The sequence below is a fragment of the Clarias gariepinus genome, chromosome 6 (genome assembly GCF_024256425.1).
Source record: "Clarias gariepinus isolate MV-2021 ecotype Netherlands chromosome 6, CGAR_prim_01v2, whole genome shotgun sequence".
In the NCBI taxonomy this organism is placed as follows: domain Eukaryota; kingdom Metazoa; phylum Chordata; class Actinopteri; order Siluriformes; family Clariidae; genus Clarias; species Clarias gariepinus.
Window position 1 is genome coordinate 31998516 of NC_071105.1, and position 17535 is coordinate 32016050.

Genomic DNA, 17535 nt, shown 5'->3' on the forward strand with positions numbered 1-17535 from the left:
TGTTTAAACGCGATATGAATCCCACCTGTATTCCGACAAACCCGGAATCCAGCGATATGATTGGTTGGTCCTTAACACTCACAGCCCGCCCATGAAGATGTAACCTATATTTTATTGGCGGGTTGTTTTTTGTGTAACTAAGCAGCCAATCCGAACATTTCTTATTAAATACAGGTGGGGGGAAAAAACACGATTCACGGGTGACGAACTTCGGCATAAATTTTAAACGTAAAAATTATAAATACAATTTCAATTAAAATAGTAAAATACAGTTATATAAATAAAAAATATTTTAGGTAAACTATTATGCGCTGCACTCAGAGGTCAGAGGTTAACTTCCGTTTATTAGCTTTTTCATCAAAATGTAAAACACTTTGTAGAATGTACCGTTAACGCAATTTCCGGTCTATTAAAACAATAATTTAACCTGGACATCATTTAATTTATGTTTTAAAAAAAGCGTAATGTTTGTTCAGAGTTTCGTATGTTTCGAGATATTTTCTGAGGATCACGTGACCTTGTAAAGAACAACAATTAAATCGAAACATTTTAGTTTAGTTGAGGTCTTTTCAAAATTTTAAGTGTTAGAAAAGTAAACCTTGGCTGAGACAGACAGAGGAAACGGGGGAGCAGTAGGAGGGGTCTCGGCGTCAGCGGTGTATAAAGGCGTCTACAAGCTGCTTTCTCGTTCCTTCGCGCTTCCCTTAAGCCCACACGCTCCTCTTTGTCCACGTGTACTCCAGCCTCGATTACAACAATGGGCTTCGGTGATCTGAAAACTCCTGCAGGTCTTAAAGTTTTAAACGATTTTTTGTCAGATAAGAGCTATATCGAGGGGTGAGTCGCTTTAAACGCGTTGTGATCATGATTTAGCTAACTGTTATGCTCTGACTATGATCAGGCCTCGGCCTGCACTGCCCTAATGCGCGCATACACGGGAGTTTACGGCAAACGTTAGGCGCTTTAAAGGCAGCGAAAACCTTTTCATTTGTTTGTTTTGTTTTTTAAAAGGGCATGTTAAGACTGATCAAAAAGCCTAATACAATTTTGTAAATATTACGTATAGATATAATTTAAAGAATACATTTGTCTGCTTATTATTCAGGTCAGACTGGGCGACAGCTCCCCCTAGCGCCTGCTGGTTACTGTAAATCCCTGTATATCCTCGTTTACGCTTCGAATTCGGTGATTCACGATGTGATTCTGTCTTTATTCAATTTTGCATTTTCTAATGCAAGTTATAAAACGATTTGGGCAAGGATTTTTAAATTTGCAAGCATGTATAAAAATGTACATGTAATCATAGCGCTAAGATTACTGCATAAGAAACTCTTTCAAATATATGGAAACTAATATTATAGGAGATCAGTTATTAACCCATATTTTCAAAAACGCAATCCACTTTTCTGGATGTTTTGCATCAATAAATACAATTTGTGGGTTTTTTTGTTAGAAGAATAATTAAACTTTTATAACTTAAGAACACTGGTTTTATTAGGCATGGCTAACTGGAAAGGATGAGTAGGGATCATGTACAAAAATATTATTATTAATCACAAACATGGCTTCATTGCACCACAGACAGTCTATTGAATACCAAACCCAAGCAAATCTCTCATTTTCTCTCCATCCATAGTACATGCATTTTGTAGCTGATAATTGATGCATCATAGGATACACATGGCTAAAGATCCTAAATAGTTTGTCTATGAAGGCTTCTAATCAGAACATAATGTGATTCTTGAATATTTTCTGAAATCAATACTTGCTTGATACTAATTTTTTTTTCTATTTGCCTTGTAGCTATGTACCATCCCAGGCTGACGTTGCAGTATTTGATGCCCTGTCTGGTGCCCCATCTACAGACCTGTGCCATGTCCTTCGCTGGTACAACCATATCAAGTCTTACCAGAAAGAGAAGGCCAGGTAACTGTTGTGGTTTTCTTGCACGATATAAGCTAGAATCATCCCCAGTTTGTGATGAGTTTTCTCACCATCTTTCGCCTGAGTAGATGATGCACAATTATTTAAACCCTGATGTACCTGGGAAGCATTTGATTCCTCACGTGACTGTATGCATGAATATGGAACTTACCCTGCCGCATCTGGCTTTTTCAGTCTCCCAGGAGTGAAGAAGCCTCTCGGTCAGTACGGCCCTGCTGGTGTGGAGGACACGACCAGTTCTGCTGCTCCCGCTAAACAAGAGGAGGAGGACGAGGATATCGATCTGTTTGGTTCTGATGAAGAGGAGGTCAGTTTGATGGCATTTAGGGATGTTTTAGCTTAAAGATGTTCTGGTTACATGATGAGTTTATCACCATCTTTCGACTGATGTTATGATGGATCTTTTTATACCTGATTACCGGTGTTTACGGAAATGGTCTGTTTAATTCTTGTTACTCTGAGGTGAATTAATCCCACATCTCCAAATGTCACAGGATGAAGAGACCAAAAGGATTAAAGAGGAGAGATTGGCAGCCTACAATGAAAAGAAATCAAAAAGTATGTTATTGCTTATCTTTTGTTTTGCACTACATGTATAATTTTTTGACTGGTTACTATAATGATGATCTTGTCACCAGCTTTCGGCTGATGCATTTGAATGATGGACGCTTTATTCCTAACTGACTTTTAGCCAGACCCCCCACCCCCAATCCCCCCTATTTTAGTTAACTGTTTTTACATTTTTTAATTATTATTTTTTTTTTCTTTCTAAATGCTCCTGCAGAGCCAGCCTTAATCGCCAAATCCTCCATCCTTCTGGATGTCAAGCCTTGGGATGACGAGACAGATATGTCCAAGCTTGAGGAGTGTGTACGCAGCATCGAATTGGACGGTCTGGTTTGGGGCCAGTGTAAGTCTGGTTACATTTTCTAGTTTAACACACGGCTATCTTTGGGTTAATAGTTTTACAGTACTTAAAATGGATTCCTAATCCTGGACCTGGAGTGTCCACAGGCCTATACAAGTTTGGTGTTTTACCAGTCAGCTTATTAAATCATTCCTAATGTTAAGCCTATATATTAAAACTAAAAACACTAAAAATGTACAGAAGTAAGGATTTTCTTGGATTGAGAATCAATGTTACAAAAAATAATTTGGAATTGTTTTAAAAATATATATATATATATATATATATATATATATATATATATATATATATATATATATATATATATATATAATATTTTTTTTTATCCCTTCACAGCCAAATTCTTGCCAGTCGGTTACGGCATTAAGAAGCTGCAGATTGCGTGTGTGGTGGAAGACGACAAAGTTGGAACCGATCAGCTGGAGGAGCTGATCACCGCTTTCGAAGACTACGTGCAGTCCATGGATGTGGCAGCTTTCAACAAGATTTAAAACCCCACAGTGAAATGTTGAGCACAATAAAATAGCACTTAAAATATGTTTCCTGTCTTTTACTTTTGGTAAAATTGATCTGAGAGGGCCCAAGCTCAGTTTTTATTTTTTTCCCTTCCCCCTAGCTTCCTTGGTTGAAAAACATGTCTGTCAATTTTACGATCTGTTGCTACATACAACTTCTCTTAATAATGATGAAGGTGACCAGCCTCTGTTTAATGGTGGTTTGAATCCAGTAAGTGGGTTACATTACGCCCAAATGTTGGTCTCATTCTCCCTCATCTACCTGGCCTCTTACACGGATTTTACGGACCAGCCTTTGTTAAAACATTTAATGCCCATTTCCCTGATCCTCTCTTGATTTGTTCTGTCTCGTCTGCTTTATCCGGTACTTATACACACACTTTCTTCTTGACACATTTCCTTTTCAGTACATCACAGCCATATACTGTAGATCTTTCTCTCTCTCCTTGGCTTGCCAGTCCAGTTGCTTCAAACATTAACTGTGTTTAGTATACTAGTTTAACCAATGCACTTGCTACAGGTAGATCGACAAAATATATATAGGACAGAAGAATGTCTTGTAAGTTATAGCATATGCTGAAGTGAGAATTAGTTTGTATACCCCTCATAATGGAAACAGGAAATGATCAATTACTCATGCGACTTAGACCTGAAATATCAATAGATTAAGTTATAGAGAATATGACACCAGAAATCTGAACGAATCCCTTTAGTCGATTTTATCTACCTCAAATAAAAGTTTCCTCTTCATTCAGAGGCGGGTTGTGAGGAACAGGGAGGTTTCCCGCGCTTTCTAATGACGTCATGCCCGGAAAGAGCTGCGCCAAATACGGATGCCGATGGGATCTTGAAAGTAGCATTGTCAATCAGGTGAAAACACCTACACAGCTAGGCTTATTGTTCTCGCTGCTAACTTTCATTTGCACCTTAATCCATCCAGTCATGTGTTGCTCTGGTGGCACGTCACATTCACAGAATGAATACATCGCTAGACCTGGCGTCGTGCTCCACACCAGTGGCTTGCTAGCAGCCAATATGGCTGAAACATCCGCGAGTGTGTTTAACTTAACACTTTTTTAAAACTCTTATAAATGTTACAATCTAACGATTAAAAAAAACGTGTGATGTTAGTTGATGTAACCGTGTTAAGGAAAGGGTTAGCGAGACTTGTGTTTCAGTTGATGCTAGCTAAAAAAAAAAATGGCTGCGTCCCAAACTCACGCCGAACCTACTGAGTAAGCGCACTCCAATGTGAGTCTAAACAGGGGGGGTTTATAATGTTACTGCTCAACTATGTGTATACGTAACTCGCGTGCAGGCTAAGGGTTACAAGCTAACCGAGCTAAGTGTCCCTTTTAGTGTTTGTGACAAAAACAATGTGGCTTAGTTGCTGTCTGTATAGCATGCAAGATTGATGCTAAAGCTCCCAATTTTCTAAAAACAGTATGTTGTGGGAAGTAAAAACGTATTATTTACCTCACACGAGGTTGAAAGTTAAGCAAATGTGTGTTTGGAAATCTGTTCAATAATGGCTGAGTAATGTGAAAGTCCAAAATTCTTAAGAATGTCTTTATTCTAGCTTTGTGTATGTGTGTGTTGCTATCTTTCAGGTGTTATTTCATGTGGTTCTTTGAGGTATCACAGGTATGTGATATGAAATCCCTGTGAAGTTCACCACCATCACCTCCTCCTAAGGTCAGTGTAATCTTACTGTCATCCCTCATCCTTTTTTCTTTTCTTTTTTGCCTTCAGAACCTTTTAATATTATGTCGAATAGAAAACCTAACCCTTATTGTTTTCAGACAGTGATATGCCTCTGGAGGAGGGACCTGCACCCACTGCTGAAAGTATGTGTAATGATTTCTCTTACCTTGTCTTTGTTATACATTTTTTTCTGCTTTAGGTGATTATGTGGTCTGGAAAAACCTGTCACATGGTAAACTTTGTGTTTTATTTCAATAATAATGACAGTAATAATAATATACAAGGGTGAGTAAAAAAATATCCGCTCTCTGTTTATATAAAAACTTTTCTTGGGAGCACTTTCCATTCAAGGCTCCTGTCTTCCCAGTCACTGCTGTGCAGGTGTGAACATGTTACATCAGTTCATCTGTGACTGCAGTGTGAGCAAAAATGGACGCCCCATTTGTGATTTGCACAAAAAAAGAGCAGAATGCAGGCATTTTTGCAGTGTTTTTTGTTGTCTGTGTGTGTACCTGGTGCCGAAACAACTCAAGGAAGAGTGTAAACAGAAGTATTTGAATATCTGTAAACAAAATTTGGACCAATACTCTAAGGAAGGTGAAAGTTTCTTAAAGAGAATCATTACTGGTGATGCGATAGATTATAGAGAAATGCTTATTGAAGAACTGAAGACTAAACTTATGATTAAATGCAGAAGACTGCTATCCAAGGGCGTCGTGTTCTTGCATGACAATGCCTTTCCGCACACTTGTCAACACTTTGCAAATACTGTTTTAAAGTGTTGCAAATACTGTTTTAAAGTGTTAAAGCATTCTCCCTATTAGGGCAGGGCAATATGGCCAAAAATATTTGAAAATTTGCGATAACGATATAACTGACGATATGATTGACACGAGACAAAATACTTTACAATTTCAAAACTTTTAGTGCAAAAAAAACCCATCAATTTATTTTCAGTTAAACAAGCAGCTGTTTGTATGTGCATTAAAGCTATATAAAATTGTAACAGTGCAAATGCAAATTCATTGCTGACAATTTAACCAAAATGAATTTCCAGTGGAAACGGGCTGCCATATCCTGAGCATAACCATGTGTAATATCCACAAAACTTAAAAGAGTTACTTTGCAACCAAAAACTGCAGTGTGCCAAATAAATAAGTCAAATAATAAAATTGCACAAACTTTTGAGTAAAAACAAAACAAGCAAACAAAAAACATGGATAAATTATGCTACTGCTCATGTTGGGGTCTGATGTTCGGCTTGATCGCATGTCCGTGGTGCAAAAAACTCCACCGAAGATGATGCATTTCACACCTCAGTACGGATCTCTCTATATAAAGCAGGCAGGGCGACTTTAGAAAAGTATTTCTTGGTGGGCAGCTTGTAGCGTGGATCGAACTTTTAAAGCATCTTTGTAAAACCTTCTCTTTCCACACTCTGAATGGAAATATCCCTGGCTAAAAAATGCGTCACTGCATTAGTTAGTTCCCCCCAGCGTTTCCTACTTTTGTCATAAGGCGTGCAGCTTTTTAAAGCTACGCCGATTGTTTGTTGAGTCAGCTTCTTTGGTCTCACCACCACACTAGGTAAAGCAGACGCGTCTTCACGTGCTGTAACAGCTTTGTTGTACTCCAAGTGTTTCTGCTTTAAATGATAAAATAGGTTTGTGGTAATTTCTCCCTTTGCCACGACGACCCGCTTGCATGTTTTATAAAAAATTGTGCTTTGTAAACCAAAACAGTTACACACCACTGAAGTTGCACAATTTTTACAAATCAATTCTGGTTCATCTGTTTCATTCAACGATCCGCTTTCGCCCTTCTCTTTTTCCGCCATGTGCGTATGAGCGTATGAAAACCTTTTTCTTGTAAGTCGCTCTGGATAAGAGCGTCTGCCAAATGCCTAAATGTAAATGTAAAACCAAGGCACTGTGGCATTTGCATTTTACCCATATTCTATCGCGATATTTCATTTTCTTATCATTGCCAATTATTGTACCGGTATTACCGTGAAAGGTATAATATGGCCCAGCCCTACTCCCTATAGTCCTAATCTTGCTTCATGGGGCTTTCACCTTTTTGATTCACTGAAAGCAGCCCTAAAAGAATGAAGATACACTTCTGATGAAGAAATGAAGACAGCGGTGCATTCGTGGCTTGCAGCTCATTTTTTTATGGGGGAATACAAAAGCCTGTTGACCAATGGACAAAATGTAATGAAAAGCAAGGAGATTATGTAAACAAAGTTATGTATTTAATATATGTATTAATTAAAATAAATTCTACAGCCAGAGTGTGGATAATCTTTGACTCGCCCTCATATAATAGACAGCGAATTAGTGGCAGGCATTGGTACTGCCGTGCAGAAATCATAAGTTGAGTTCAATGCCCAATCCCAGTCACTGGATTTAGGACATTTTTAGTGCAGGTCCAAAGTTCTGATATAATTTGAGGGTTACATCAGGAAGATAATTGGGCATAAGACCGGTGTTAAGTTGTAATCAGGTCAGTTGGCCTGTAATTGTAACCACCACCATGTACAATAGGTAAAAACTTTAGTGCCAAATGTTTAGACACAGGTTTGGATTTATTTTCTACATTTTAAAACTATGAAATAACACATATGGCATAAGATAATTTATTAACAACAACAAAAACAGTCAGTTGTTATTTTAAGACATTAAGGTCAGCTGTTCTGAAATAGTTGGAGCACCATGATGGAACTGGCTCTCATGAAGACCATCATAGGAAGGCAAGACCAAAACTTGCCTCTGCTGCAGAGGAGACGTTTATTTAGAGTTACCATAAATAAATAGAAATTGGGTAAGTCCATGGAGTTAGAAGGCGTGTACAAACTTTTGACTGCTAGTGTACATGCCTTTCTAAAATGAAAAAAAAAAATTGCAGTTATAAAAGTTTTTGGACATTATAGACATATATATCTTATTAACTTCAAAAGTGAAAAGCGGTTTTAAAAGAATCATTGCTATCTAATGGTTTTCCCCAAATTACCAAGGAATAAAAAAAATACTGGAATTGTATCTTAATGACAGATTATTTATAATCTGGAATGTTGCTTAAACATAATGTGTATGTATAATCTTGTTTTTGTAGATGCAGATAGGGAGGAAAGCAACATGGCCAACAGGTGAGTTTGTGATTTCACAATAAACACAACAGAGATCTATATTTTTGTCCTTGACCCAAGACCTAGTTTACCAGTCAGTAGATGTTGCCATTGAACATGGTAAAGAACAGCAAACTTTCTCAGGAAAATGTATTGTATCCTGACTTCAAGACAGGAATACAGCCTGGAAGGAATGCCAGTTTTGTCACATGGTATCACCCAAGGGTTTTTTTTCCCACCTTGAGCTCTTATTCTAGCCTAAAAACTCCTTGCTGGGAGTCCTAGACTAAAAGTGATTCAGGAAACATCTCAGAGCAACTCTGAGTAAGGAAAGTGCAAAACCCTTTATCTTAGTGAGGAGGTGTGATGCAGCAATTCAAAGACTTTGATTGGTTGATAAAAAATCTGTAAAGGTCTTAAAATGCACTCTTTGTGAAAATAGAACGTATAATAATAGAATGGACAGTGAAATCAGTTGTTTGTATACAGTTTAAAGTAATTGTATAGTCATGGATACAGGCTACTTTATTTAAAGTTTCTGTTATAGACTAAATATGTTAGTTAACTAAAACAACCAAATGTTGAAAATGTTTCTTCTTTTAAAGGAACAAATTTTCATGCTGTAGTTACTATATTCAAGTTCTTATATTATTTACCATAGTGATTTTATTACCTGTAATCCATTTCAGATTGATGGGAGCAAAACGGCTCACCTTTTACCAGTTTACATGATAGCAGGACAGTCTGTTTAAGTTGTACTTTTGGATGGTATGTAGCCAACAATACAAGAGAGATGGAAGGAAGTAAAGGAACAAGAAAACCAAATAAGACAGAAGAGCAGTCAAATCTCAACTTTTAGCTTTACGTTGAGTGTTTGGAGACTATTTCTTCTTTCCTGGCATTTAGTCTTCTGATATTGAAACTCTTAAGCCTTTAAAAGTCCTCTTCTCCACTCGAGGTTGGAACATCACAATAAAATAGCTCTTGTTAAAGTTACGCAAACCTTTATGCTTGTCTATTTTTGCTGCTTCCAACACATAAATTACATTATTACATTAAAATCAGCTACATTGATTATCTTGTTACAGTGTCACCTGGAAGTTTGGTGCATTATATTAGGCAGCATGTGAACATTTTATCTGTAAAGTTGATTTATTGTAAGCAAAAAAAAAAAAAAAGTGTAAGGATTTGAGCGACTTTGACCAGTCACAAGTTGTGATTGCTGTACACCTGGGTCAGAGCAACTCCAAAACTGCAGCTCATATGGCATGCTCTTGGTCTGCAGTGGTAAGAACCTACCAAAAGTTGTCCCAGGATGAAAAACCGGTAACAGGGTCATGTGTGGCCCAGAGTCACTGATGTAGGGAATGAAGGCTGGCTGGGTAGCGTGTGTTCTATTATTATTTTTAATTTGGTGTGTGCTGGTCATATGTGCTGGTCTTAACAAATGGTTATTTTTCTGTTTTCTTGTCAAAATAGGCCCAGCAGCCGGGAGGAGCAGCCTGTTGCTGGTCCCTCAAACCCTTCACAGCGACAGGGCTTCTGCAGCTATTGTCAGGTCATATATAACAGTGTAGAGCAGGTATATTACCCTATAATTCTTCTGAGATGCATAATGCCACCCCGCCACATCTATTTGAACTGACCAAACAGACACTCAGAACCGGCTGGTGATTGACAGAGGAGAGAAAGGAGGCCGTCTATATTTCTTTACAGTATATTGATTGTCCTGATGTATTGGGCTCTTAGTGTTATTTTAATAAGAAACCATATTGACGTGAATTAACGAGCAGCTGCAAACTCAGTATGCATTCGATCATGCTGAATTTAAAGCCTTACACAAAGTGTAATGGTTTAGGCATAATTTGTGACATATGCTTTTGAATAAATGAGGCCCTGTTGAGGACCCACCATCTTGGCTCTACATGAAAGTGACTACATGATGTATTTAATCCTTCAACACACACATTTAACGTGGAGGAAAATAGACAGAAAAAAAATACTACTTAATAACGAACTAAAAAGAAGCAGAGAGGATTTAGGTTTACGTACAGAAACCTTGCTCATTTACTCACTCTCTATAGTTGTGTGAAGCCTGGTGCCTATACCAGGGGACTCTGGGCGCTAGGCGGGTTACACTGAGTTGCCAGTCTATCACGGGGGGGAACACAAGCACACCTACTTACACACTTCAGGGAATTTTGAAAAGACAATTAGCCTACCCCACATGTCTTTGGACTGTGGGAGGAGACCGGAGTACCCGGAGGAAACCAACCAAGCATGGGGAGTAAAGAAGTTTGCTCAAAAAGACCCACCAAATTCAAATTCAAATTTTATTTGTCACATACACAAACATACACAGTACGAAATGTAGTGAAATGCATTATACAACTGCCATTGACCCTAAAAGAGAATTAAAGTTTACAAATAAGAAATAAATATGAATAAAAGAAATACGATAGAAATGAAATAAAAAAAATAAATTAAACTAGGAAAAATAGAACTAAAAATAAAAATAGAAATGTGCTAGGAAAAATAGAACTAAAAATAAAAATAGAAATATGATGTACAAAAATAGAAATATACTGTACAAATTGAAATATACTGTACTGGGTGTGCAAATATGCATAGAACAAAGTGTCTTTGTGCAGAGGTTATTAAAGTGTCTTTGTGCAATGGTCCAGGATGTAAACGTACATGTAGTGTAGATATGAACCACTATTCTCTTAAAAAAAAAAAAAATATATATATATATATATATATATATATTTTTTTTTTTTCTTTTGATGTTTTAAGTCTCAGTTTTCGCACTTTTATAGTAATTTATATTACTATATTACATAGTAATTCATGTTTACTATGTAATATAGTAAATATAGTGGCGTTGTATAGCTGTACAGTAGCTATATTTGTAGGTAGTTAATCATAATTAACATAGTTAATGAACATAGTTAATCATAATTTACATTTTAAAAAAAGTAACTTTTTTTGGACTTCTGTAGCACATCCAGAGTGCCAGGCACAGAGAGGTGGTGGTACGACCAGCGAGGACAAACGTGCCCACTGGAAGTCTGCTGGAGAGATTCCTGCAGGACGTGTTTCATCACCATCCTCATGGTTACCACGACACACGGTGTGCCTAATTCTTAAATATTTAAAAACTCCTAAGCTCTTTAGATCAGTGCAATTCCAACATTGAGTGATTTGACATTTTCCAGTTCAATAAAATTCTTGTGATCACAGGCTGCAAATTGTCTTCAAGCCTACCACCAGCACATAACAAATGCTGGAGGACCATCAGCCTGACTTAGGGCATGTTTGTATCAGATCATTATGAGGTATGTGAGATGTGAAATCCATTATCAGTATTAATGAGCTGATACTTCTGACAAAATTGAATCTGATTATTTTTGGAACTGGAAATACTTGCATATAAAGATATGTCACCAAATTTTTCTTTGGTAGAATTTTCTTATTTTAATGTTTTAGAGATAATTGTAGATAAGCACTGTTTGGCAAAAAAAAAAAAATTTTGCACATGTTAATATTTTGTTTCACCGCCTTTAGCTTTGATTACAGTGCACAGTGTGTAAAAAAGGTTTCCTCATGCTCTGAGAACATGAAATGTACCTGTGCCATCAGGGAAGAAAAACTACATAGATGTGATACCCTGGTCATTCAGTAGATTCACTGCCACATAACGTTACTGAGTCCCCTATCCCTGTTCAACTGAAGCAACCCCAGATCAATATTTTTACTCCCTAGCAAATTAAAGAGTTTTATCTCGCTTAGTCTCACTAACGGACGGTTTTCTTGTGTGTGTGTGTGTGTGTGTGTGTGTGGTGTTGGTGCTTATCTTGTGATCTTATTTTTTTTTATGTTATGCACATAATACAAAAAGTGTCTATGCCAAAGAAGCTACTTCTGAAACTTATACAACATGAAAGTGACCAGTCCTGCTTCCCTAAAAATTTCAAGTCGCTAACTTTGGAGAGATTATTCTATATATAGTTTTGGAGAGATCAAAAAGGCAATTCAGTGTTATAGTGTTAGCGTCTCACTTTAAACAATAATACTTTTAAATTAAAATTATTCGTTGTATTGCTATCAAAATTAGTGTAAGCTTTAATAAGCATATTACCTGTAAAAATTGTTGCTTAAATTACAGCATTCCATGCAAAGTTAAGGATTTGACATGGGCATTTGTTATTGCCAAGTACACTTGCACATACAAGGAATTTGTTTTAGTGACAGAGCTTCTAGAACAAAACAAATGACAAGACAGAACATGATAAAAAAAAAAACAAGAAAAAAAAGTTAACAAATGAAGTAGGATGTGGGATTCCAACAAATTAGTCTGTGGTATTGCACAGTATATTACACAGTGGTATTGCCCACAATATTGCACATACAGTAGGATGTGTAAGTTTGGGCAGCCTTGTTAAACTTCATGATTTTCCTGTATAAATCGTTGATTATTAGGATAAAACATTTCAGTTAAATATATCTTATAGAAGACACTCACAGTGATATTTAAGAAGTGAAATGAAGTTTATAGGATTTACAGGGTGATAATGGTGGTGTAGAAACAGGGTCAGGACAGGTGTGTGGTGCGAGACTGGGAGTTTCAAATCTACAATAGAACTCATTCAGATCATCAACCAGTTGTTGATTCCCTACAGAGTTGGGGGATGGCGTCTTGTAGTTAGTAATGGTTTTCAGGCCTTTCCACACTGAAGCAGGGCCATTCGCAGGAAACTGGTTTTCCAGCTTTTCAGAGTAGCTTCTTTTAGCCACTCTGATCGCTCTTGTTAGTGTGTTCCTGGCTTGGTTGTACAAGATCCTGTCCCCACTCCTATAGGCATCCTCTATGGCCTGACGAAGCTGTCTTGAATTATGTTAAAAATTTCCTGGTAGGGATGCACATATCCTCATAGAAACTGATGTAGGATGTTACCGAATCTGTGAGCTCATCCAAATGGTGGCAGCAGCTTTAAAAACACAGTGTAGTCGAAACAGGCCTGTAATTCCTGCTCTGTATTACTGGTCCATCTCTTTACAGTCGTTACTTCAGGCTTAGCAGATTTAGGTTTTTAAACCAGGCAGTGGTCAGATAGACCTAAAGCTGCTCTGGGGACGGATCTGCATCCTTTATTGTGGTGTAGCAGTGATCCAAAATATTTTAGTCTCTGGTGGGGCATTTAATGTGCTGTGTTGTTGCTCTGTGTCTGTAATCTGAGCAGCCAGCTGTTGCAATGCTGTGTTTACACCTGCTTGTGGAGGAATGTACACACTTACAAAAATGAATGAGGTAACCTCCGCAGCGAATAGAAAAGCTTGCAGTTGATAAAATATACTTCTAGATCGGGACAGCACATCTTCTTTATTGCCGTCACATATGTACACCAACGTTTATTGATGTAAAACCATGTCCCTGCACATCGCGATTTCCTCGTTGATTTTCCTCGCGATCCGCTCTGAACAGCTGGAAGCCAGGCAGGTGTAGTGCGTGGTCCGGAATGGCTTAATTTACAAACACAGTGCAGCAGAGTCTTATTTTACCTGGAGAGCAGAAAAAGTTCTTTCATTTTGTTAGGTAGAGAGCAGAGATTCGCCAGATGTATACTCGGCAGCACAGTTCTAAATCTGCACTGTCGGAGCTTGACGAGCACGCCGGCTCTCTTTCCCCGCCTGCGTTTCTTAAAGAATTTGAACAGCGCCGCTGCCCTGTCAGTTACAGTCCAGTTGTTCAGGAAAAACGTCCGAATAATCAAAATCTGGTTGAAAATTGTGTGGTGTATTCTGCTGAATGTTCAGCAGTTGATCCCTGGTATAACTGATTACATTTGAAAAACAAAAAAACAGGACGAACTAACAAAAACAGTAAGACAAATGGAGAGCTCCACACCGAGGCAGCCATCCACGGGGCCATTGTGATGGCAAAAGCCATAAAGCCATTTTTGACATATGTTTTATATTACATATACATATTGTTATATGATCCCAACAAAAAAAATAATAACCTTTTCACCTAGTTGGGACACTTTTTAGCACCAATACCATGTTTTGGCTGTTACTTATTCTAGTTATTCATTTATAATCTTAATATGTTTGTAATTAACATCTAATATTAGCTGTATAATGTTTATTTTAAATTAATATTTTAATTTTCAAATGATTTTTCTTTCTGTTTAGCTCTACTCATGCTGACTTACCATGCCTGAGTACGTTACCGGTTCCAAGAGAAGAGTTATCAGATGTATACTGTAGATCAGAGGACGATGGGCTGTCTGTTGGGACTAGAGAGGAAATTCTCAGCTCTGACGAAGAACCCTGTCCGGTGATGCAAGCTCAACCCATTACCATGTGTAGTATCGGTCAAAAACAAGCAAGCCCTTCTGTAGTTATGCCATTGGGTACTGTCATAGAAGAAAGTGCACAAACGGTTCCTAAAACTGAAATAATTAAAGGGGAACCCCAACTTCCTGAAAGGTATTCCCCCACACAGGGGTACTTACACAGGACTAGTTGCGAGTCTGATTTAAAGCAACAGACATCAAAACTGTTGGCACATTCACTAACTTCACAAATCCAACACTCTGAGCAGCCTTGTAGCTCACGTCCTCCGGGATCCCCACTGTTTCAGCACAAGAAAGCACACAGAAAAACTAATAAGCATAGAGAAGACCACGATTCAAGCCCAGGCACGTATACATCCCCAGTCACAAAGTGCATTACCTCAAAAGCCCAGCATGGGCAGTCAGAGCTAGTTCAGACTGCAGTGCTACCACTCTGGAAGGGTCCACACAGGGAACAAACGTTAAGTGATGAGTCAGACCAAATACATGAGGTAATTGAAGAGGTTATCGAGAGGCACTGCTACAGCCGCATTCCTAAACCCAACCAGGAAGAAGAAAGTGTTTTCCACCTGAGCGTGAAATCCACTGAGTCTAAAGACAGTGAGGAATGGGATAACACCTTCCAGACAGCTTTGCAAAAAAACACACCTGAAGATAACCGTCTTGCACGCCTTACACAGGTACATATAAACCTTCAGGACCAAGGGTACAAAGCCCAGCTGGACACAGCTCTGAATACTGTGTTCGAGACAGAGAAGATTGAGTCTGGGGAAACTAAAGAAAACGAGGCTGAAGAGATCATTCCAGATCTTCCTCACATACCACCGTCTTTTGTGGGAAAGACATGGGCACAAGTTAGGTATGAGGATGATGTAAAAATAGATTGCCTGGTGAGAGAGTTCCGAGAGGGCCGTTTTCGCTGCTATTTTGACAGCGAGTCAGTGGCTAATTTTGAGAGGCACCACACGAAAGATAAAAAGAGGAGGAATCAAGAGGAAACGGTGGGTGATTTTCAGTGTGATGATGTCTTACCTCTTATTGAGCATCACGAAGAGAGCTCAAAACACCTGCCTGTGTTTAGGAAGACTAGGCATCGAATATACCGAATGGCATCACGCTGTCAAGTGGTGAAGGTGAGCCATGGAACACAGACTGCACCCTTGAAGTACCCTATAGTGCAGCGAAGAACAGTACCAGAATCAGATACCTTGCTTAGTATCTGTGAGACGAAGAAGGATCCGAGTCCTGAGAGGACACCAGACATGAAAACAAGAATGTGTGCACTCAAGCTTCCTGCATCATACTGTAAGATTATGACTCCTCTCCAGCCTAAAACTCTGGTTTACGTTCTTTCTTCCCCAGATAGTGGACAGGTTTCCTTTAAGCCTACTCCAGTTAAAAGGGTTGGAAGAAAGCGGAAATCAAGTGATGAGGAATGTACACTTAAATACAAGTACAAAAAGACCCCTCTGAAATATTATGACCCACTGACCAACAGAATACTTAAGGCTCCACCTAGAGGGATGCCCTCAACCCCTAGTACCAGATCTCGCTCCCATGTTAGACAGTTATTCCGTAGTCTCAGTCCAGACATTAACAAGGAACTCTATGGTTCAGCACAGGGACGATCACCTCGGGGCTCTAGAAAGGGTCGGGGTGAGGGTAGCATGGCAGACCTTTGTGCTTCTACCTCTGGCTCTTGGCTGGATAGTGGGGGCCCGTCTGAGCCTGGTTCTTCTGTTTCTAGCAGGAAGGCCTTGTTCAGCCGATCCTCCATCTCCAGCAGCAGTCGTTTCCATCTGGACCAGATAAGATCCTCTGCATCACACACAGGTAGCTCCTCGAGAGCGAACACAGACAGCTCTCTCAAGGGTCAAGGGACTAAAATAAAAGTGGACCATGAACAGGCACACATAGACCAACCACCAAGACGTCGCAAACAGGGACAGAAAATTCCAGAAAAACCTTTGACTCCTGCAAAGAAACCGTCCTCACCTCCATACAGGACAAGACGGAAATCAACCAAAGCTAAGGTAAAACCTAGGAATGTTCTCCAGCGGAAGGCCAGTGCCAATGTTGTTACAGGATGTAGAACATCCATGCGGAATAAAAGTTCCACCAGGGGTTCACCCAGATCATAAGCATCTTCTACATTGGATGTCTTGGCTTGGTACTTAGCAGCCTATCCTGTTGGGTTTAATGCTATCAAGCTTAATGTATAATGGGCACTGCGTGGAATAAAAAAAACAGCATTTTGGCTTAACCTCTTTGTATATAGTTGAGCGAGAGATGGGTAGGCAATGATCTGTTCTCTGTCAATTGCTGTATAATTTTGCACAGCTGGATTTTTTTTAGGTGGAATTAATTTTGTCTCTATTTCTTGCTTTCTAGTTAAATTATATGTTTTTAAAAAGAATGGTTTGAGGGAATATTTTCTAATTTTTTAAATGAAGCGGTTAAATATTTAATAATGATTGCACATTAAAGTTTATTATATAAATGGAAATTGTTGAATATTGTCTTTCTTTGATGTTCTATGATGTTGATCTCCCAGTTCTATGAACATGCTTCCCTAGCAGCAGAACTAGATCACTTATCTTCCATACCGCATCATCCTGTATTCAGGGTTGCGGGGACCTGGAGCCTATTCCAGGAGGATTAGGGCACGATGCAGGCTACACCCTGGACAGGGCACCAAATCCATCGCAAGGCACACACACATATATACACACTACTGGCAATTTGGGAATGCCAATTAGCCTAACCTGCATATCTTTGGACTGTGGGAGGAAACCGGAGTACCCGGAGGAAACCCACCAAGCACAGAGAGAACATGAACACAGAGACAGGAGACCAAGCCTGGCCGGGAATCGAACCCGGACCCTGGAGGAGCCAGGTAACAGTGCTAACCACTACACCACTGTGCCACAATGAGTGATTAAAAACAATACAACCCAT

At 38.9% G+C, this 17535-nt stretch overlaps 2 protein-coding genes across 2 annotated transcripts; both read left to right on the forward strand.

Annotated features, from left to right (window-relative positions):
* The first annotated feature begins 676 nt into the window (after positions 1-676).
* Positions 677-3407, forward strand: eef1b2 (eukaryotic translation elongation factor 1 beta 2). The gene is made up of 6 exons (XM_053497983.1): positions 677-837; positions 1804-1926; positions 2119-2251; positions 2439-2502; positions 2729-2854; positions 3209-3407. The coding sequence occupies exons 1-6, from the start codon at positions 758-760 to the stop codon at positions 3361-3363; spliced, it is 681 nt and encodes a 226-aa protein (XP_053353958.1). The 5' UTR covers positions 677-757; the 3' UTR covers positions 3364-3407.
* Positions 3408-3770: 363 nt separating this feature from the next.
* On the forward strand, positions 3771-17064 carry zdbf2 (zinc finger, DBF-type containing 2). The gene is made up of 7 exons (XM_053499100.1): positions 3771-4257; positions 4998-5082; positions 5190-5234; positions 8206-8239; positions 9698-9800; positions 11221-11351; positions 14414-17064. Exons 3-7 carry the CDS (start codon positions 5198-5200, stop codon positions 16716-16718), a joined length of 2610 nt encoding a protein of 869 aa, XP_053355075.1. The 5' UTR covers positions 3771-4257; positions 4998-5082; positions 5190-5197; the 3' UTR covers positions 16719-17064.
* The last annotated feature ends 471 nt before the right edge of the window (positions 17065-17535 follow it).